Source organism: Mixophyes fleayi, chromosome 4 (assembly GCF_038048845.1).
Source record: "Mixophyes fleayi isolate aMixFle1 chromosome 4, aMixFle1.hap1, whole genome shotgun sequence".
NCBI classification, from domain to species: domain Eukaryota; kingdom Metazoa; phylum Chordata; class Amphibia; order Anura; family Limnodynastidae; genus Mixophyes; species Mixophyes fleayi.
The window spans coordinates 293,366,221-293,389,746 of NC_134405.1; the positions used below are offsets into that span (position 1 = coordinate 293,366,221).

General features: G+C 44.4%; 1 protein-coding gene across 5 annotated transcripts in view; it reads right to left on the bottom strand.

Moving 5' to 3' along the window:
• The window catches only part of LOC142150157 (uncharacterized), a 115,525-nt gene that overhangs the window by 37,871 nt on the left and 54,128 nt on the right, over positions 1–23,526 (bottom strand). For 4 of the 5 annotated variants that reach the window (XM_075205361.1, XM_075205363.1, XM_075205360.1 and 1 more), the window contains exons 10-12: positions 20,993–21,082; positions 16,905–16,994; positions 16,481–16,573 (exon numbers count right to left, since the gene is read on the bottom strand). In XM_075205361.1, the coding sequence (XP_075061462.1) occupies positions 16,481–16,573; positions 16,905–16,994; positions 20,993–21,082 (273 nt within the window). The remainder of the gene's footprint in view (positions 1–16,480; positions 16,574–16,904; positions 16,995–20,992; positions 21,083–23,526) is intronic. The other variant, XM_075205364.1, reaches the window with a different exon arrangement.

Sequence of the window (23,526 nt, forward strand, 5' to 3'; positions counted from 1 at the left end):
AACAGCCCAAGTGTAGCCGGTGATACACCAATTGAGGATGCCACTTTGGAATTGCAACAGGATGAGGGGGATATTTGTGCAGCCGACGAGGGTGCTAATGAGGATGTTGATGAGGATGATGTTGTTTGTGTAAGTCCTGCACTGGTTGAAGCAGTAAAGGCATATAGGGCCATTGTCATGCCTGGACATAAGACCAAAAAATCCACTTGTTATGTGTGGAATTATTTTTACCCAAATCCTGACAACAGTTGTCTAGCCATTTGTAGCGTTTGTAAAGCCACAGTAATGTAAGCATGGATATCTAAATGGACGTGTATATGTATTACCTTCCCCATTGCTGCTGTTTCATCAAGTGTTTGATGTAAACTGCAGATTACAAAGGTACCTAACTAGATTATAATTTTATGGAAATTGGAGACGATTTGAAGCTCACTGATGAACTCGCTTTTTGCTGGGAATTACCATGGCTCTTTTTAGTGCATTGTCTGACACCCAGGCTTGGTGTGGGTCTGATAAAAGCACGCATCCCGGGAGGGTCAGCGCTGTAGAATTACCTCAGTTATCTAAGAAACAGGTGGAGCGATCAAATGAACCATAACTGGTTTAATGATGCAAGGACAATTCCATCTTGCCCCACTTTTCTTTTCTGCCACTGCTGTGTGCCAATGTGTCCTAGATGTGCTAGGAACTGGCTGAAGATTTGCTACTCATGTGGAGTGCAAAATTGTCGAAATTAAACTCAAGGAGAATTTCCCTTCAACTAAGCTCTTAATGAGCCTAATGAAACATGCTTAAAATAATGGGAAGGTTAAGACACACGTAGTGTTTCACCATATTACTAAGTCCCATGTCACTTCCCCACCTGGCAATAGACCCTCGACTTTGTTATTGTGGAAAATACACAAGTGTATGCCAAGTGTACATTGGTCTATTATAGACACAAGAGGTTTTGAGAATCCACTGTGTCCAACTGAACCCCAACAAAGAAATAAAGATGGAAACCCTGTACAGCAAAGAGAAAAACAGAAAAAAAAATCACAAGAACAAAGCATAGTGTGTGTTAGGATCTAGAACATGTGTCAGCACACCAAAAATATTTTTTGATCCAAGAGATTCAACAGTGCAAACAGTTATTCCAAGTGCCTCTGAATAATAACATAAAATGGGGTGGAAACAAACATTCAGGCTCTTTCTAAAATGTTCAAAACATTATTTCACATGAACAAAAGATTGCCATATCCAATAAGTATTGTTACAAACTTTTATCAGTATTGAAAGAAGAATTTTAGAGATGCTGGGGAGCTGTCAGAAAAGGTATGTCCTCTCATTGATCAACCAGAACTGTTTAAATGTGTCATCACTATGAAGAGCAAATCTTATGATGCAACTGGATTCTAAACAGAAAGTAAACAAATCAGTGAATGTCCACTTGAGGATCTGAAAAAAAAAATTAAAGATGCACCATCACCTAATAGAAGGTGGTAGTACTCCTTTTCCCCAGCTGGAGCTTCTAGATTCAGCCGTTTTACCAGATGCATTTATTTTGTTAACTAATTGAGAATGCGAGTGAGCAGAAAAACCAATCATAATCGGCCATTTCTTGATGGTGGCTTGTGATTGGTCCTCCTTACAGCCCTGCCAAAAACAATGTATATGAGCAGGAGTGGATCACTTTTTAAATAACTCAATGTATAAAATTATTTAAAGGAAACAGCACAGGGCGATTACTTATATCATTGCAACTGTACTGATTTTACTATTATTGTATGGCACTTTGTATAATAAATGCATCAATTTCTGAGGTGTTGATTTGTAATTTCTGAGACAAGATGTCATGATTGGATTTGTATAACTCTCCTACAGAAAATCCCTCATGTTAGTCCTTTTCACCTCAGTGGCCAACACGTCTGTTGGGCCTGTATACACAGCAGGGGGAGGGGGCACTGCCTCTCTGTGTGGCTTTGTATCCTGCATCTCAGATCCTGTCTGAATAATGCACACAAGTTTTGGGATGTAGCAGATTAGTGTAAATTTTGTTAACTTTGCATTGCATTTAAATCCATGTTTTGGGAAACATATTGCATCCTGATATTAAAAATAACTCAGACTTCTTGGGGCCAGCAAATAGTTCAGGGGGCTGGCTTACCCCCTGCTAGGGTGTATCCAAAACTGTATAAAACAGCATTGGTTTGTACTGAAATGCATCATTGTTCCATCTGACTTTCTGATCACTGGTACCTCCAACCAGGGTGAACTGTACTTATCAGGACACTTGAGCGAATAATCACTTGCTTCAAGATCCAGCTTTGACAACTTCTTCCCTGCAGTATTTCCTGTGACCTACAGATTAGACCCAAATCCAATCCGTTTCCGGCTGTTCTGAGGTTGGACCCATCTTTCCAGTACCAACGCTTTGCCGCTACCCAGCATCTCTGACCAGTGTGATAGGCCAGGGGGGATCCATCCACAGCAACCCTGATCTATAGGAACAGGTCAGGGTACCAGCCCAGGTGCACCAGCAAGGGGGTACACTAGCAGCGACAGTTACCTAGAAGGAATGCAGTTTTGGATGCCGTTAAAGAGTCCAGTGGTGGCAGCATTGTAAGCCCCTCCTACTATATCAAGGGTGCAATTGGGATAAAGATAGATTACAGTACCATAGTAAGCCCAGCCAGTTCCCAGCAACAGACATGGTGGCCCATCCAGATACGGTAGTAAAATAACGGGATTTATACTTACGATAAATCTTTTTCTCCGAGTCCATCTGGGGGACACTCCTTAACCATGGGGTTGAGTCGGGGGGAGGAGTCTGGCACCCAAAGAGTTAACTTTTTTCAGCTGACAGCATATCACCCCCACCAATTCCCCACATACCTCAGTTTGATTACCAAAGCCCTTAAGATGATAGGCCAATCAACCAAGACACACCACTCAACAGAGGGGGGAGTGGAGATAAAAGAAAACAATGAAAAAGACTGGGGGGGGGGGGTCGCAGTGTCCCTCAGATGGACTCAGAGAAAAAGATTTATCGTAAGTATAAATCCCGTTTTCTCTTACATCCATCTGGGGGACACTCCTTAACCATGGGGACTTACAAAAGCAATCCCTCTGAAGGGTGGGACCGCTCTGATCTCCTTGCACGTAGAACACTATGGCCAAAGGAGGCGTCCCCAGACGCAAATATATTAAATTAGTAGAATTTTGCAAAGGTATGGACCGAGGACCAGGTGGCTGCCCTGCACAGCTGGTCCGCCGTGGCTCCATTACGAGCCGCCCAAGACGCCCCAACCGACCGGGTAGAATGGGCAACAATACACTTCGGCACAGGGAGATTAATACAGACATAAGCCTCCCTGATAGTCAGGGTAAGCCATCTGGCAATAGTTTGCTTAGATGCTGGCCATCCCTGCTTGGAAAAGTCAAATAATACAAATAGAGAATCTGTCTTACGTATCTTTTCAGATCTCTTAACATATATACGTAATGCCCTCACTACGTCCAAATATTTATTTGTCTTTGTTCCAGGAGTCTGAGGCTCCTCTCTGAATACTGGAACAACTATATCCTGATTAATATGAAAACCTGAGACCACCTTAGGGAAAAAGGACGGAACAGTCCTTAAAACTTCTCTATCCTCATGAAAAACCAAATAAGGTTCTTTGCAGGATAAAGCTCCCAGCTCCGAGACCCTTCTGGCCGAGGCGATAGCAAGCAGGAAGACTGTCTTCCATGTCAAGAACTGCCACTCTGCTGAGAGTAGAGGTTCAAAGGGAGGCTCCTGCAACATGCTAAGGACCAGATTAAGATCCCAAGTGTCACGATCTGCCCTCAGCTTATGCATTACATGCTGCTTTGCATGGCAGCTCTTGCCCTTTGTGTCTATTATTGTATTGTATTGCAGCAGTACCTCCGATTACCAGAGGTGCTGCTATTATGCCTTTCTTGTTTGCCTTAGGGGTTAACTTGTTCACCAATTATCCCATGCACCTGGGTGTGGTTTTCCCTTTATATACCTGTCACTCCCAGCACACAGGGCTGGTTATTGTTGTCCCATCCTGTGATGTCCTTTCCTGTTATCCAATCCTGATGCAATTTCCTGTTGTCCTTACCTGATTGTTTCTGGACATTCATGCTACTTTCTGCATCAGCTGGAACCTGGTATTTTTCACTGCTCCTTATTACCTGTTGTTAATACCTCTCTGCAAATAAACACAGAGTGTTTTCACCAAATTCGTGACTCCTAGCTGTACTTCTGTTTGAGATCTGTGACAGTATAACCAGCCCAAAAAACAGCTTTGGAGTCAGGTGAAAGTTTTGTTTTATTCTGGGACTTTTTTTGCTGCAATCAAGTTTTCATTTGTCTTTTGCAACATGTCTGTTTTACTAATCATGGAATTTCCACTGCTACAAACCTTACAAATGGACATTATATTGTTACGCTCCCAGCTGGCCAAATTTTCCACTTTGCTTTTGGACCCACTCAGGAGAATATCAGAGACTGTTTCACTGAAATCTAATACTGTTGATTTGACCCAGCCAACTCTGTCTGCTGCTGAATCCGTGCCGCCAACACCTTGCAATAATACCATGTCAAATTTGCATTTAACCAACTGCAGTTTAACTAATGCCCGGTTCACAAGTGGGCCACGCCCCCATCTGACCGAAGTGGAGCGACAGCGCAGAGTAACCAACAAACTGTGTCTCTACTGTGCCAGCAATGCACATTTCTTGCAGGACTGTCCTGTCCGTAGACCACATCAGCTTACTGAACCATCTCCTGTTGTTTCCTCTCGGCACTCCAAATCTGCCAGCTCCAGCCGCCTGTCCTGAGGCACCCATTCCCTCTGTCTCCTGTGCCGAGGTGCCAGCCTCTGTCACCTGTGCCGAGGTGCCAGCCTCTGTCTCCTGTGCCGAGGTGCCAGCCTCTGTCTCCTGTGCCGAGGTGCCAGCCTCTGTCTCCTGTGCCGAGGTGCCAGCCTCTGACTGTTGCCAGTCCATGCGGTCCAGCCCGAGTTGCCAGTCCATGCGGTCCAGCCCGAGTTGCCAGTCCATGCGGTCCAGCCCGAGTTGCCAGTCCATGCGGTCCAGCCCGAGTTGCCAGTCCATGCGGTCCAGCCCGAGTTGCCAGTCCATGCGGTCCAGCCCGAGTTGCCAGTCCATGCGGTCCAGCCCGAGTTGCCAGTCCATGCGGTCCAGCCCGAGTTGCCAGTCCATGCGGTCCAGCCCGAGTTGCCAGTCCATGCGGTCCAGCCCGAGTTGCCAGTCCATGCGGTCCAGCCCGAGTTGCCAGTCCATGCGGTCCAGCCCGAGTTGCCAGTCCATGCGGTCCAGCCCGAGTTGCCAGTCCATGCGGTCCAGCCCGAGTTGCCAGTCCATGCGGTCCAGCCCGAGTTGCCAGTCCATGCGGTCCAGCCCGAGTTGCCAGTCCATGCGGTCCAGCCCGAGTTGCCAGTCCATGCGGTTCAGCCCGAGTTACCACTTGGTGCTGTCTGCCCTCAGGCTTCTCAAAGTGCTGTCTGCCCTCAGGCTTCTCAAAGTGCTGTCTGCCCTCAGGCTTCTCAAAGTGCTGTCTGCCCTCAGGCTTCTCAAAGTGCTGTCTGCCCTCAGGCTTCTCAAAGTGCTGTCTGCCCTCAGGCTTCTCAAAGTGCTGTCTGCCCTCAGGCTTCTCAAAGTGCTGTCTGCCCTCAGGCTTCTCAAAGTGCTGTCTGCCCTCAGGCTTCTCAAAGTGCTGTCTGCCCTCAGGCTTCTCAAAGTGCTGTCTGCCCTCAGGCTTCTCAAAGTGCTGTCTGCCCTCAGGCTTCTCAAAGTGCTGTCTGCCCTCAGGCTTCTCAAAGTGCTGTCTGCCCTCAGGCTTCTCAAAGTGCTGTCTGCCCTCAGGCTTCTCAAAGTGCTGGCAAGTCTGCCGCCCAGTCCAGGCCAGCTCCCAAGCCTTCCGCCCAGTCCGGGCCCGCTGCCAAGCCTTCCGCCCAGTCCGGGCCCGCTGCCAAGCCTGCCGCCCAGTCCGGGCCCGCTGCCAAGCCTGCCGCCCAGTCCGGGCCCGCTGCCAAGCCTGCCGCCCAGTCCGGGCCCGCTGCCAAGCCTGCCGCCCAGTCCGGGCCCGCTGCCAAGCCTGCCGCCCAGTCCGGGCCCGCTGCCAAGCCTGCCGCCCAGTCCGGGCCCGCTGCCAAGCCTGCCGCCCAGTCCGGGCCCGCTGCTAAGCCTGCCGCCCAGTCCGGGCCTGCTGCCAAGCCTGCCGCCCAGTCCGGGTCTCCTGTCGGGTCTGCTGCCAAGTCCGAGCCATCTGTTACCGAGGATGCCAAGTCTGAACCGTCACCTTTCTTTGAGGGGCATCCTTCCCAACTTAATGCCCTTCTGAGGTTATTTGCTTCAAAGATCCCCTCCACACCAAGCCTTGTTAGTAGCCCTAAGAGACAGGTGTTATTTCTAATATCCCATTTTAGGGGAGAGGCATTAGATTGGGCAAACCCATTTATTGAGACGGATCACCCCATTTTATCGGACTTTCAATCCTTTATTGAGGCAGTTTTCAACAAGTTCGTAACTGCCCCTGCTATACCATCTTGCGGGGCCTCTGCAATATCACCAGTACCACCCATCTCACCTGGCCAAGAGATACCTTTGTGCTCCACTCAGTTGGCTCAGGCCCCAATTCCGAGAAAGTCCCGTAAGAGAGGAGGACGTAAGAGGAGAGGAGGTTCTGCAGTTCTTGAACTGGCAACTGGCATGGTCTCCTTTGCCTTTCCGCCCTTGGACGAGGACTTTTCTGCCGGGCCCCCAATTCTGGACTATGATTCCGATGAATTCAGACATTTCTGGTAATTAGGCGTCTGGAATCCGCCCTTAAGGGAGGGGGTACTGTCACGATCTGCCCTCAGCTTATGCATTACATGCTGCTTTGCATGGCAGCTCTTGCCCTTTGTGTCTATTATTGTATTGTATTGCAGCATGCTGTATTTTTCACTGCTCCTTATTACCTGTTGTTAATACCTACCCTCTGCTACCCTGCATTACCGTTTACCTGGTTGTTTCTGGACATTCATGCTACTTTCTGCATCAGCTGGAACCTGGTATTTATCACTGCTCCTTATTACCTGTTGTTAATACCTCTCTGCAAATAAACACAGAGTGTTTTCACCAAATTCGTGACTCCTAGCTGTACTTCTGTTTGAGATATGTGACACCAAGGCTCCGCAGGATGCACGTAGGGCGGCTGGATGTGAAGCACTTCCTGTAGAAAGGTCTTAACATCCGGAAGCTCCGCCAGCCGCCTGTGGAAATACACTGACAAAGCAGATACCTGAACTTTTAAGGTTCCAAGTTTAAGCCCCGCCTCTAAACCACACTGTAAGAAGACGAGAAATCTAGCCAGACTAAAGGTTTTAGAACTGTAAGACTTCTTCTTACACCACTTTATATATATATTCCAAATACGGTGGTAAATCCTGGCTGAAACTGGCTTCCTGGCATTTAGGAGAGTGCCTATTACACCCCCCGAGAAACCTCTCGCTCTCCACAGACTGGATTCTAAGGCCCTGCCATTAAATACAGCTGGTTCAGCCTCTGACGCAAGAACTGTCCCAGGGTCAGCCGATCTCTTCACAGCCTTACTGGCAGTACCAGAAAGACTGGACGATCCTCCGGACTGACTCTCCACGGGACCCTGTGGGGCAGGTTTTACCTGCAGCCCCAAAGCCTTGCTAGGATGTCCACTACCAGTGGATCCCTTGTTCTTGCGCAGAACTCTGGAACTTTACTGTCTTTTGTTTGGTTTTTGTCCAGCAACCACCCGCTGAGGACCTACCTCCTCCACTGGTACCTCGAACACGGGAATGCTCCTCTGGGGTGGAACCCTGCACAGGGTAAGGTCGCGAAAGATGTCACCATCTTTCCCAGCAGCTTCAAAGACCTGGCTACTGACAGCCTCTTGTCTGACAGGATCCTGCCTGTCCACTCCATCTAGGACCACAACTTGTCCTGTGGAGACAACATTCTGCTGCATACTAAGTCTCTCACTAGTCTCAAGAAAGTCATTCTTGGACAAGAGATTCTCTGTGACCCTTTCAGACTCCAGAAGTTCGGTCATAGACTTAACAACCCGTCTGGCCTTAGCACCCCGAATGGGTGTGACTAAAACCTTTTCCCTTACTGGAAATTCTAAGCCTGTATAGCTTCGTTTAAACGAAGCAAAACGACAGCCCTCAGCTCTTTCTGATTTGACAGAAGTCAGCGAGGTAATTTTTTCCAAAACCTGAAGTGAGCTGGTCCCATGAATTCTATCACGATATTCTGGACCTACTCGTCTACCGAGGACCCTGTCTGCTGCTGGGCAAACCCAAGCAGCCGTCCTCCCACCCCACCCTCTGTAACCAGAGGTGGGTGGTAGTCATGCTGCTGGTCTATCCGGCAGCCTGGCGGAAGAAGCTCTCCGCGCCGCAGGGGCAAAGGATGACCTTCCCCTACGGGACTGTCTCCTGGATTCCACGGCCCCTGGATTGGTAGTCTGGCCTCTGCCAGACCCGCCAGAGGCTGTCTGAAAGAACTAAACCTAGGCCTAGCCCTAGGCCTTGGAGTATTTACAGGCAAAGACGTCTTCTTGCCCCCTGAAGCCTGTAAAATCCAAGAGTCTAATTCTGGACCAAATAGCATCCCACCTGTATACGGGATGGATTCTAATGATCTTTTAGACTCTGAATCTGCATTCCAAGCCCTTAACCATAACGTCCTTCTAGCTACTACAGCTGTAGCTGAAATAGATGAAGCTATGGAGGCCGAATTATGGGCCGCTTCATATACATAGCCTGCTACCTCCCTTAGCTGCATGGCCAGAGGCAGTAAATCTGAATCCTGCAAGGCAGACTCTAACTGCCCTGCCCAGACTTCCATGGCCCTAGCTACCCAGGTAGAGGACAATGCTGGCCTGAGGCTAGTACCGGCGGCCGAGAAGATCGACTTCAGCAGGGATTCTAATTTCTTGTCAGTCGCGTCCTGTAAGGTCGCTGACCCGGGTACAGGTAGTGTAGTCTGACGAACCAATCTCGCCACAGATGCATCCAAATTTGCCACTTGTTCCCAACGGTTCATATCCTCCTCCTGAAGGGGATACAATACGCCAAACTTCCTTGGCATAGAGAACCTTTTATTTGGATATTTCCAAGAGGCCTCCACAATATCCCTCAACTCAGCTGAGGGAGGGAACCTGACCACCTGCTTAGAAGCTTTCTTTAAGAGAGAGTGGTCTAAGGACTTCGTCTCCTCTACTTCAGCAAACCCCAGGGTCTGACGAACTGCTCTTACCAGATGTCCATACCCTGGTGCCTAGAGTTTCCTATTGACTCTATAATGGACACATTTGAATCATCCAACAATTCCCCCTCCTCCTCTGAGGAACTCTCAGAGTCTGACACGGACCACAGCGCTTTAGCTGTTTGTCTACGTCTTTTAACACTACGTTTGTGTCTGGGGTTCTCCAGTAGATGGGTAAGCCGGTCCAGGCCTTTAGCCACCGCTGACCAACCCACCTCTCCTATCTGGGAAACCCCCGGGAGGGTTGGGGAGGGAAATAAACCGACCCCTGGGGAAAATGACTCATCTGTCATTCCTACTGTTATACCCTGAGAAGCCACAGATGTAGATGGGATCTCAACTGGTTTAGATAACAGACTTACAAGGGTATTAACTCCCTGTGTTAAGGCAGCCGCCCACTCAGGAGGATCTACCATCATGGTGGAGGTGTCTATAGGCTGTTTCACAGGAGCCACAGTGCAGGCCGCACAGAGCCCCCCCTGATCCAGCCGTTCACTTGTTAATTTAATATTAAATTTTGAACAGACATTATGTTTGGTACGTGTTGTTTTGCTTTTATCTGCCATCACAAGATAAGAAAAACTGAATCACGTTTCAAAATTCACAAACACAACCTAATCTGTATTTTCTGATAATTTGGAGATTTAACATATCATAGTATTTCTGATTTAAATAAGACAGACTTGGAGAACTTTATAGTTTTCTCATAAACAATTCTCTCAACACATCATTGTCTTATAATATACATGTCTACACATGCACACACATACACACAGAAGAAATAAAAGTGATACTCAGCGGGGAAGATATGTGTCAACAGTGCACTTCTCTTCAAATGACTGCTGCAACTGTCCTCCTTTTGAAGCTTGGCGCCAAAAAGGGATCTTCCACGTGCTCACTCAGCAGAAGGGGGGGGGGGTGGGAAGCGGTGTTCCTCAAACACATTCCCCTTCTACTGGCTCTCCTTCTGTGTTATTTACTTTAACAGCGTTTTGCCCTTTCTGTTATATTAGGGGGAAACCTGTTAGAATGTGTTCCCTACTAGCGCTATCAATAGCGCGCCATCCTCAAGAATTCACTGCCATCCCATGGGAGGAGGAACTTGGTATACTCCAGCTGGCTTCCGGGGAACCTCAGCAGTAAAGGTGCTTTCTGCCTAATGGCAGCGCCCGTCCTGCATCAGCGGGGAGAGTCTCTTGCCGGCTGCTTCCCGCTGAGAGAAGCGTTTCACCCTCTCTGTCAGCGGGGCTGCCCCCCCCGACAGGCGCTTCTCCCACGAGTCAGCTCCGTTGTGCACGGAGCCTCTCGCTACTATCAAAAGAAAAAAACTGCAAAAGAAAAGGAAAAAACCTATTACCAGTGAACCCTGTTCACTGTCTCTCTTGGAGCTCTTCAGGTGCGACCTTCTTCCAAGGGCACCCAATTCAAACTGAGGTATGTGGGGAATTGGCAGGGGTGATATGCTGTCAGCTGAAAAAAGTTAACTCTTTGGGTGCCAGACTCCTCCCCCCGACTCAACCCAATGGTTAAGGAGTGTCCCCGAGATGGATGCAAGAGAAAAAATATTTTAACATGAGAATCATTCTGGTACAATCTCTTGTTAAATCGGGGAAACACACACATAGCAAAAGTTTATTTTACATAAAAAAGTGTACACCATGATGTGTAGATTATGGATACAATTATTCACTTAAGCCAAAAATGTTAAACTTCAATACCTAGTTTTTATTGCATATGTCTTTGAAAACCTAATAACCATCCTTTGAGCACACTTTCACTTATTTGGTGGGGCATAGAGGAAATATATCAATGCTATACCGCTTCCTCCTCAAGCTAAACTTATCCCCTGTGGATCCCCAAGAGGAAGCATGGGAGTTGGACCTTGGGCTGATCCTGGATAGCGAGGGATGATCAGCAATTCAAATGAGTTGCCAAGGCCTCCATCAAATTGAGTGTCAGGGAAACGGCTTATAGAGTGTATTCGTGATAGTACCTAGTCCCAATTTAAGTTCATTGCATTTTCCCCCCAACATCACCAGAGACATGCTGGCGAGGCTGTGGCGGACAGGAAACTCACTTACATATCAGGTGGGACCGTCCCATTATCCAACCATTGTGGAACACTGCACTGACCCTTCTCCACCAACTCACAGCTGTTCACCTCCACAAAGACCCTGCAATTTTTTTGCTTAACAAAGCCACCCCATCTATAAGCAAACCAACAGATCTGACACTTCAGGTTAGTCAAGCTTGTAAACTACTGATAGCCCGAGCTACGAAAAAGACACTTCCCCTACAAAACCATTAATTGATTACTAGATTATGGCATATTTTGTTCATGGAATACATCACAGCCCTCCTTAATGGCCCTTCCCAAATTCCACGAAACATGTAGTCTGTACCATGGGGTCCATGGCTCCCCCGTTCTGGGTAGCATGTAAATGAGAACGTTTAGCACTCCCCCTCCTATCTCTTTGTTTCTCTTTCTTCCAGGCTTTCCCAGGGCCATCTTAACAACATTATGGGCCCCCGGGCAAAGCAGTGCACCGGGGCCTCAGATATAGATATAGATATAGATATAGATATAGAGATATAGATGTGTACAGATACAGATACAGATATATATATATATATATATATATATAGATAGAGATAGATAGACGTACTTGCTCAGTGACCCTTGTAGGTTTTTTTTGCAGGTTTTTTTCTTTTGCAGGATTATTTATTCTCATTAAGAGCCGTGCCTATGGGGCCCCCTTGCCCGTCGGGCCCCCAGGCAGCTGCCCATCGTGCCCAATGGAAAAGATGGTCCTGGGTTTCCTTCTAGTCTCTCCTTTATAAAATCATTGTTAAAACTGCTTTGTTATATTTAAACCCTTTTGTTAAAATATAACGTGGAACCAATAGTTATGTCACATTGCTTTCTCATTGTACAATGTTGTCTGTTGAACAAAGTGTGAAAATAAACAGATTTTAAAAAAAACAAAACAAAAAACCTAATAACTAGGATAGAATCAAATACACTGACAAAACAGAGGTTAAGTGGAGCCTGACAATTTTTTTCACATGATAAAAAAAAAATACTCTGACATATTAACCACTTTACCAAAAGTCGATTTTGGCACATTTTGGGCTCGTCACATTCCAACATCAATATCAGTAATTTGTTTGTGTGGTGTCCACACAAATACTGTGTTATTTCAGAAGGCTGACTTTGCAAAAAGTATAATTAGTTTGCTTATACCTCACATCGCAAAAAAAAAAAAAAAAATCCATCAAAAATGCCCGAAAGTGTGTTATTGAAATAGCAAGAACGTGAACTAAAAGCAACCCCCCATCCACCCTTCCAGTCGGGGTCCCTCAGGGCTCTGTTCTGAGACCCTTACTCTTCTCTCTATACACCTCCTCCCTGGGTGAACTCATCAGCTCCTTCGGCTTCAGCTACCACCTTTACGCTGACGACACTCAACTATACCTCTCCTGTCCTGATCTCTCTCCCTCCCTCCTCTCTAGGGTGTCCGCCTGCCTCTCTGCCATCTCCTCCTGGATGTCCTCTCGATTCCTCAAACTTAACCTTGCCAAAACTGAGCTCATAGTTTTTCCTCCCTCTCATACCCCATCCCCTTCTGACCTCTCCATCACTGTCGACAACACCTCTATCTCCCCTGTCCCCCAACTTCGCTGCCTTGGTGTCATCCTCGACTCCTCTCTCTCCTTTGGCCCCCACATCCTCTCTCTTGCTAAATCCTGCCGCTTCCAGCTGCGCAACATCGCTCGCATCCGGCCCTTCCTCTCCCAAGATGCCACCAAATGCCTTATCCACTCTCTGATCATTTCCTGCCTGGACTACTGCAACCTCCTCCTCACTGGCCTCCCCCACTCTCATCTCGATCCCCTTCGATCCGTCCTTAACGCTGCAGCTAGGCTTATTTTCCTCTCTCGCCGCTCCTCTTTTGTCTCCCCCCTCTACCTAGCCCTTCACTGTCTCCCATTCCCCTTCAGAATCCTCTTTAAGCTCCTCACACTCACCTCGCCAACTCCACTGCGCCCTACATCTCCACCCTCCTCTATTCATGCTCCATCCCGCCCTCTCCGTTCTGCCTCTGACCGTCGCCTCTCTTCCCCCCTTATAACCTCCTCCCACGCGCGTATCCAAGACTTCGCCCGCGCTGCCCCCCTCCACTGGAACAAGCTCCCTCCCTCCATCAGAACTTCCCCTAATCTGTCCAGCTTCAAACGGGCCCTAAAAACCCACCTTTTTCTTAAAGCCTTTCAGTCTCCCACTTAACTTCCTACCTTATCTTCTGCCTCTGTCCCCCTACTCTCCCTCTCTCCCCTGCGTCTCTCTGTCTGTCCACCCCTCCCCTTAGATTGTACGCTCCTCTGAGCAGGGCCATCTCTCCTCCTGTTTCCACCACTTCTAACTCTGCTCTCCAGCTACTTAGCCCTCCTCCTCGAGGGTCCTCCACCCCACGTCCACTCTCGCTCCCTTCTCCCCCCTGGGGGTCTCCCTGTCTTCCGCGCCCCCCTTCTTGGGCCCCGTCGTTTGCGGATCCTCCCTCCCCCTTCCCCGCCCTCTCTAGCTGTGCATTGAGCGTACTGAGTTGCTGTGTTTACTGTACTGTGCTGTCTCCCATTGTATTGTGATTTTGTTTGTCTCTGTACGGCGCTGCGGATGCCTTGCAGCGCCTTATAAATAAATATTAATAATAATAATAATAATAATAATAATAAAGTGTGATTTCTAACCATCACCAAGAAATAATTTATGGTTCTTCCTTTGGCATCAATCCACATTTTCCAAACCGCAAAAAGCAGAATTCTTCACAAAATAAAATCATTTGAAAGTCATATTGCTTTTTTTACATCTTGAAGTAAATCAAATAAAAATATTAAATGAGTAGGAGAAATATAGGTAGCCAATATAGGATGCCATATGTTATTAAAAAATAAACATATGGCATCAACAGAATGTAGCCATATTGTACTATAACCAAATCATTGTAGTAGTAACAGAAAATATACACACGTTAATTATATAGAGAGAATATATAATAAACTATATGCACACGCTAAAGTTATATGTATAGATATGCACACAAATATTAGTACACAGGGCCAGTGCTGGCATTTCCCAGCTAATAATAAATTGCTGTGTATTCTTAAATAGGAAAGTAAAACATTTGTGTAAAGTTGAGGACTGGCAAATTAATGTAATATTTAAGAATAATCTTGACAACACCAGGGGGTATATTTACTAAACGGCGGGTTTGAAAAAATGGAGATGTTGCCTATAGCAAGCAATCAGATTCTAGCTGTCAAACCCGCATATTTAGTAAATATACCCACAAGTGTGGATAGATGTTACTCAGACACAAGCAGGTACTTTGACAAAATATAATGAGGTATGAAGAGTTTTAAGTGAAGTTTTATATTCTGTAAAATAGCTGGGGCTTGCAGGGGAGAGATTCCCCCACCTTTTACCTGAAGCCAAGCAAAAAACACAGTTTATGACAAGGCAATCACTGCAGCACTACATCATTCCATGGAGATTCAATTGGCCAGGACAGAATGAGGTAGCCATGAACACTGCCTGTTAAACAGCAAGCCATCCTATTAGGTGACCCTTCCACCCATTACTCTGTCATGGCGAATTCATCATCATCATTTATATAGCGCCAGCAAATAACATAGCGCTTTACAACTGGGAACTGTAATAAAATACTGGATAATACATACAGAGGTAAGATGGCCCTGCTCGCAAGCTACAATCTGTGGGACAATGGTTTGATATACAAGGGTAAGTGCTACATCATACTGAATATTTGTCCAGCTAGAATGCAAGGTTACAAAATATTTAGTGGGCTGTGAGATCAGTCACACTATGTTGATCAGAGGGTTGTCTTGTGTTAACTGTATAGAGGGTGGTAATAGGGTAACCTAGGGAGATTAAGAGGGTGGTAGAAGAATATTATAAGCTTGTCTGAAGAGGTGGGTTTTCAGAGAGCACTTTAAGACTAGAGGAAAGTCTTGTGGTGTGGGGGAGTGAATTCCATAAAGTGAGTGTTGCCCAAAAAAAGCCCTGTAACCGGGAATGGGAGGATGTGATGAGTGGAAGAGAGACACAGATCTTATGCAGAACGGAGGTGTCGAGTTGGGAGATATTTTGAGACAGGTGAGGAGATGTATGATGGTGCAATTTTGTTAATGTCCTTGTATGTTAGAAGAATTTTATATTTGATTTGTTGAAAAACAGGCAACCAATGTAGACTGAGTGACGCAGCAGAGGAAAAACGATTTGCAAGGAAAATAAATATAGCTGCTGTGTGCAAAATAAATTCCAGGGGTTCTAGTCCAATTCTGAGACCACCAGTAAGGAGAGAATTGCAATAGTCGATGCAGGAGATGATGAGTGCATTAATTAAAGTTTTTCCGGTGTCTTGTGTGAGATATGTATGTATTCTGGAAATGGGTTTTTTAGATGTATACAGCATGATGTAAATACAGAGCTTATGTGTGAAACAATGGATCGTTGTAAGTCAAGGATTACACCTACTCAGTGAGCTTGTAGGGTGGGATTTAAAGTCATGTCAATAGAAATGTCAGGCAGGAAGCTTCTATTGTTGGGTGGGAATATATAATATATCAATTCTGTTTTTGAAAGATTGAGTTTGAGTTGGCAAGAGGACATAGAAGATGAAATAGCAGAAAGACAGTCAGTAATGCGAGACAACACAGATGGTGAGAGATCAGGAGATAGATAAATTTGTGTATCTGCATAGAGGTGATAAAATCCAAAAGTAGCTTATTAGTTTTCCAAGAGGAGTGGTGTAGATAGAGAATAGCAGAGGACCTAGGACTGAGCCTTGTGGTACTCCAACTGATAAGGAAGCAGAGTGGAGGTTGCTCCAGAGAAATGAACACAGAGATTAGAGGTCAACAGTGTCAAATGCAGCAGAGAGATCCAGGAAAATTAGGAGAGAGTAATGAACTTCACTGTTGGTGAATGGAACACTCCTACTCTGAATGGCATCAGTTGTCTTGTCATAAATGTTGCTGTTCTTCTTCTAGCTTCAGATAAGCATGGCGGTCCCAGAACAGTGTACCCTATTTAATTGCTACATGATGTAAGCAGTAAAACGTCTATTTTTTAATTTATAATTTACTGATCACTTACATCAGTGCGTGGGATTACAGTTGCCAGGGGACTGCCAAAGGTCACAATTTTCTTGGCTCTCTCTTTTTCTTCAGGCATGAATGTTTGCAGACTCTACATGATTTAGATAGAAACATGAGTTATCTACAATCCCAATTCTGTTCTCACATTTAAAAAGACTGCTTAATGTCAAGTCAGGGGCGGTTAGTATTAGAGATGAAAGTGAATGGAGAGAAATACAAAAACATGCGGGGAAATCTGCAATATTATAAGTGTTGAATTGATGGCCTAATGAAAGGGGTATGGAAGGGTTGGGGGGCAACTGCCCTCGGGCCGGTAAAATCGTGGACTACCTTGCTCTGGGTCACTCAGCGACCTGCACTTTTTTTCATTTAAAGTGTTCCTAATAGGTCGTGAGCAGAGTCTTACCACAGTGATCACTTACATTACTTGGTGGAAATACAGTGGGTGGTTCAGTACTGAAAGTTATTCTTTTTCTGGATCTCTCCATTTGGTCTTCTTTGCATGTCCGTTTCTATATGAAGAGAGCATAGATCTGTTAAATCTAGATTTCAACATGCTGAACATGCAAGGGTTGCTTACAGCTAACAGGGTTGGAAAGGTGTTGAGAGGGAGAGAAGGGAAAATGGGGTGTCAAAGGGCACTGTCATGGCAACATCTGAGCTTGAAGATGTCCATCTATATTTTTAATTCAACCCCCTCCCCCCCCCCAATTAATAAAAACATTGCAAAAAATTATCCATTTTTCTGCTACCTTATTAGAAACTAATTGAAGCTTAGCAGCACTGCTAGTACTTAGAGGGCCATTTCTCATCCACAAGATTTTATATTTGTCTTGTATATATCTGCCCCTTTAACCAACTGCAATTGCCCTGGAATAAGACAAGTTAAATAGCAGCATCCCATGTAAATAAAAATAACTGCCTGATAAAAACCTCATTGTAAAGGACACAAGTGAGCCAGAAAGAAATTTAATGTGCTTATATGCACCCGCATGCAATCTGTTACATTACTTTAATATGAAGGAAAACCCCAAAACAATATCCATAGCCAAGACCTGCTTGTAGGGGAAACTATTATTAATAGATGCAAAATAGAACATTAAAGCCTACAGCAAGTCCACCAACACTTGCCCAGCATTTAGTAGATTTGGAAGTTTTAAGTTACTGGTAGAAGTGCGCAGGCTTCAAACTCTGGGATGATTGAAAAAGGATGGATGAAAAACGATGGCTGCTACACCCAAGTAGGCTATTCCATATCAAGTACTGATAATGCAACACTTATTGCAATAAATAGATTTTGATGTATATTACTGCTGTGTTCAGCAGGAGGAAGCAGAGCAGCAACTACCACCCATGAGTGATTGCCCATAGTGGGGCTTGTCTGCAGACAATATGCCATAGCCACCTCTCTGATTTACACTTCGGTTATGTACACACAGTAACATATCCCTTCATGGAACGAGTACAAGACACATTTTAAGTTGTGTTACGTACTTAATGGTCCTTCATTTTTCATTTCAGCTGATATATGGATGCACAAAATGCATGTAGTAGTATATACAAAGTTACTTTATAAATAGTGTGACAAATAGCAACCATGTGTATGTAATTATCCATGTATTAATTTCTCTCCACTTTCATAATTCCCAATACCAATAGCAGCTACATGCAAATTACAATTTGTGCAGCCACTAGATCTACGAAAGTAACCTTTTGTTGTTGTAGCAAATATGTAACAGAGGAGGTATCTCTGCATCATGGAATAAGCTGACACTAGGGTAGTCTGTTCGTTCAGAGAAGGAGGTAAACTAACAGCATGACCACAACCCCACAAACATTGGTTGCCAAGTATATAATAAAAAAGTGCAGATGCGTGAATAATAAAACAGCCCCAACACCTGTCTAAGGAAATCTTTAAAAAATACTTTTTTGCAAGCCATCCCATAATACATTGCAGTGTTTGCAGTCCTTTTTTTTGTAAGAAAAAAGGTGCCGGACCTCACATCACGCAGTCAATCACTGTACACACACCCACACACGTCAGTTGTGTAACGAAACATAACGGTCACTGCCTGCAGTAAGCACTCAGTACGTGACCACACGACCAATCACAAGCTGAGCAGCGCCACAAGCCGAGCAGTGCCATCACAACCAGCGCGGACGAAGTATGCATGCATCAGACTCGACACACAAGCAGCCCGCATGTACCGTTATAATGATTTTGCGCCGACCTGCTACGCTCGACAGGGCGAATCAAGGCCATGTGGACCAAACATAAAATGCTCAAAAGTTATTTTTAAAACTTAGAAAATCCGTTGAAAAAAGGTGCCGGAACTCAGTTCTGTGAGTGCTATGGCCAAAAGTTTTGACAATGACAAGTATTGGTTTTCACAAAGTTTGCTGCTTCAGTGCTTTGAGACCTTTTTGTCAGATGTTGCTATGGTATACTGAACTAAAATTACAAGCATTTCATAAGTGTCAAAGGCTTTTATTGACAATTACATAAAGTTTATGCAAAGAGTCAAAAGTTTATGCAAAGAGTCAATATTTGCAGTGCCTTCTTTTTGATGACCTCTGAAATTCGCCCTGGCATGCTGTCAATCAACTTTTGGGCCACATACTGACCGATGGCTGCCCATTCTTGCCTAATCAATGCTTGGAATTTGTCGGAATTTGTGGGTTTTTGTTTATCCACCCACCTCTTGAGGATTGACCACAAATTCTCAATGGGATTAAGGTCTGGGGAGTTTCCTGGCCATGGACCCAAAAATTTGATGTTTTGATCCCCGAGCCACTTCGTTATCACTTTTGCCTTTTGGCAAGGTGCTTCATCATGCTGGAAAAGACATTGTTCGCCACCAAACTGTTCTTGGATGGTTTGGTGAATCTGCTCTTGGAGGATGTTTTGGCACTATTCTTTATTCATGGCTGTGTTCTTAGGCAAAATTGTGAGTGAGCCTACTCATTTGGCTGAGAAGCAACCCCACATGAACGGTCTCAGGATGCTTTACTGTCGGCATGACCCAGGACTGATGGTAGCGCACACCTTTCCTTCTCCGGACAAGTGTTTTTCCAGATGCCCCAAACAATCTGAAAGGGGATTCAGAGAAAATGACTTTACCCTAGTCCTCAACAGTCCAACCTCTGTATCTTTTGCAGAATATTGGTCTGTTCCTGATGTTTTTCATGGAAAGATGTGGCTTCTTTGCTGGCCTTTTTGACACCAGGCCATCCTCCAAAAGTCTTCGCCTCACTGTGCGTGCTGATGCAGATGAATGTCAGGCTTCCTATGAACTGGTATAAACTACACCAGTTGGGCAGCAGAAGCCTGTTCAAATACCCAACTTTCTGAATCTGTCTAAAATAATCTCAAAGATTTAGAGAATTTATACAAAAGACTCAGATTTGTTTGCAATGGGAAGAGAGCATTATTTAAAGTATAGAATTATATCAAGGGGAATGAGGATTCAGTTAAATCCAGAACATCTAAAGATAAATGTCAGAAGGCGGCTACCAAAATCTCAATCCAAATATACATCCAATCTCATCACTGCTCAGGCTTCTAACCACAAACGCCGTAATACATTTAAATCTATTCTCAACCGTCCCATCCCAAACCCTTACGGCTACTATCAGTGCCCAAGATTTGCTTCCTACTTCAAGAACAAGATTGACAATATCCGACATGAAATGGTATTCCTTTTTACTCTACAAACCACTAGCTCAATTCCTTCCCTGCACCCTCTCTGGCCCCTTCTCTTCATTGATCCCAGTCACTCCAGAGCAGAACAGGAAACTTTCAGTTACCTTTGACTCATCTAAAACTCCAAGCAAAATTATAATCAATCAGAATTATTATTAACCTTGTATTTGGTTAGGTAGCATTCCAAGTGACCAAGCAAACTATCATCGTCGTTAAGACTGAAGATTAATAAATGGAATTGAATATAGCAGCATAGCCACAATGCTTAAGGTATATAAAAATAAGATAACAAATGACAGCAATATGTTCCTTAAAATAAACATGAAGAAGCTGCAGTAACAGCCTTACTAAATTTTGTATCTTATTAACATAGAAATATTAGTTACAAACAAAGATTGGTTTCAACGTAAATTGAACAAAAATACTCTGACCTCATGGTGGTTTTAAAAGATCAGCTTCACCCCCACTGAAGCCACTCAGAAGTGTATATTATAATAGAGGGGAAATTCACACCTGGGTTTCAAATCAGCCTACTCTGGAATAACCGAAAATTCTTAAACATACCATATGGCTTGAATGTTAGCGGATTCTACACGACTGAGATAGAAACATAAGTTGTCTACAATCCTAATCCTGTCCTCACATTTAAGACTGCTTACTGTCAAGTTAGGAACTTTTCAGCATTTGAAATGGAAGTGAAAGGAAAGAAACACATGCAGGGCAAACCAGCATTATGCAGAGCTCATACTACAGCAGATATTACCATTTACTGTAAAACGCACTTATGTTGGTTCAGTGATTACTTACATTACTTGGTGGAAATACAGTGGGTGGTTCAATGCTGAAAACTACTTTTTTCCTGGATCTCTCCATTTGGTCTTCTTTGCATGTCCGTTTCTATATGAATAGAGCATAGATCTATTAAGTCTAGATTTCAACATGCAAATCGGGGGGAAACTCAGACACGGGTGTGAATCATAGTCTACTCGGGAATAGCCATACATTCTTAAACATACCATAAATTTCCTCTCAATCACAGAATCATAAAACATGTAATGAACAATATAAATGTACCTACGTGTAGACTTGAAACATAACTAAAATATTGATTTGGAACAAAACGCTGTTTCCTGGCCAGGTAGACCTTTCTGCTTGACATATTAAGCGTAGTTCATTATCCTGAGTATGAATATGAACAGTGACTTGCTCTGGACATTTCTTATTTGAAATGACAGCTGACCATGTGCACTGAATTCATTATGAGTGTTCATAAATTACTATCGGACATGTGATCTTATAATTACGAAAATTCTCAGTCCACTAGCTATAGTCCCCTTGCTAGGAAAAGTGGACATAACCAACAGGGTGCATAGCTGCGACAAATCTGTTGATATGTCGGCAAGGCTAAATAAAACTCTGTTCTTTATTCACAGTGCGCTACAGTAATTCATCTTTTAATAATTTAACCCAATTGAATAACCACAACAGACATTAGCCTCAAACTGACGTGGCCAAAATGTAATCTTTTGCAAAGAAATAAACTTCATTTAGCTTTAAGCTTCAGCAAATTTGTCAGTTGAAATCCTTAGACAGATGTAATGAACTCGACTTAGGTCCAGGAAAAAGGCCTTTTCCAGACCTAAAAAATAAATGTACTATGGTTTCAAAAATTATAAGTGTGAGATTTAGAAACCATTAGTGGGAGGGTTATAAAATGCACAAATGTGCCATAAGCAGAGAAACATCTAATAGATTTCAGCCATATCTGTCAGTATTAGACCACTGACAAATAAGGGCTGAAATATAGTCTTGCTTATGGCAATATAGTATAAACAGAACATTTGTTGACAAATGGTGTTATACAGTTTTAGATCATGATCCAACAAACTAATTTAATACCTTGGAAAAGACAAATGGTTGGAGGTTAATTTGGTCTCCCAATTTTTTTTATGTACATTCACTATTCCACCGCAGGTATAGGTTAACACTACTAAGAACACATTTCATCTACAGTGTAGATCAAATACTACATCTGTACATAATATCAAAAACTGCAATGGTATAGGATTACAAGTTACCTCTGAAATACAAAATCAGGAGATTTTCACATATCCTCCAGGAACAAATTCAAATTTGGTTGTAGCCTCTTCCAACTAGAATGTAAGCTCTTGTGAACAGGGCCCTCCCTGCATTTATTTTATCTACCTTGTTTAGCACTTATTACATTAGGAGTGGAAGGGATTGGGGTACTGTGACAGAACAGACCTCCTATGCTACCCTGTTGTGGTGCTGGGGACCGATTTCTTTATCCCAAAAGCGCCCCCTCTAAATGCTATAAGGGGCTCTGCTGTTCCCACTCGGCTCCTTCAACATCACCTAGAACAGCTTCCTTCTGGGTAACACTAGTAAACCCCATTGCTGGGCTGGTACCCCTGACTTCTTGATTCAGATCAGGGCTGCTGTGGCTGGCTCCCCCTGGCCTTTCACACTGACCAGTGCTGCAGAGTAGCTGGCAGAGCGTTGGTACTAGATGCTGGCCCTGACCTCAGAACAGCTAGATAACAGATTAGAGTGGTCTAATCTATAGGTCACAGGAATTACAGTAGGTAAGTAGGCATTATAGCAGGATTTTGAAGCAGTGATGTTTATTTGCTCAGAAAAGGTCCTTAGTTACACACTAGAGGTACTTTCAGAAATCCATATGGTATAAAATACAGTTAAAAGACAATATACAGCTTTATATTAGAGATGCTCGCTGACCCCCATGTTTTGGTTTTGGACCGGATTACCTTTGTGTTTTGGTAAAACCGCCCTTGTGTGTTTTGGTTGGTTTTGTTTTGCAATTTGTTAAAAAATTCCATTTTGGGGGGCTAAAAAAAACATGATTTATGTATTATTTTGTAGCTACATTATTAACCTCACTAACACTAATTTGCAGTCATTTCCATTCAATTTTGACCATGTCAAAGGTCACAATATGCTTTTTATACACTTTCAGCCAAATACTGCAGCGATCTGGCTGGATGGTAAGCGACAGAGTAATGACTCAAACACGACAGCTCCTACCACATCTAGGAAACATCCAAGAAACAGGTGGAGCGGTCGTAAAAAAGTGAGGTCATTCTACAGCTAATAAATGTCAACGAGCGCTGCCCCCCCAGGATGTGTGTTTTTATCAGACACACACCAATCTAGGGTGGCAGACAACTGTCTAAAAAGAGCTTTTGAAATTCATAGCAAAAAAGGCAGTTGGGTGTCTATCTGTATTTTACACCCTACACTTATAGTTAAATAGAAAAAAAATCAGCCTGCAAAGACTGTACGATCAGTAGAAATGCCCA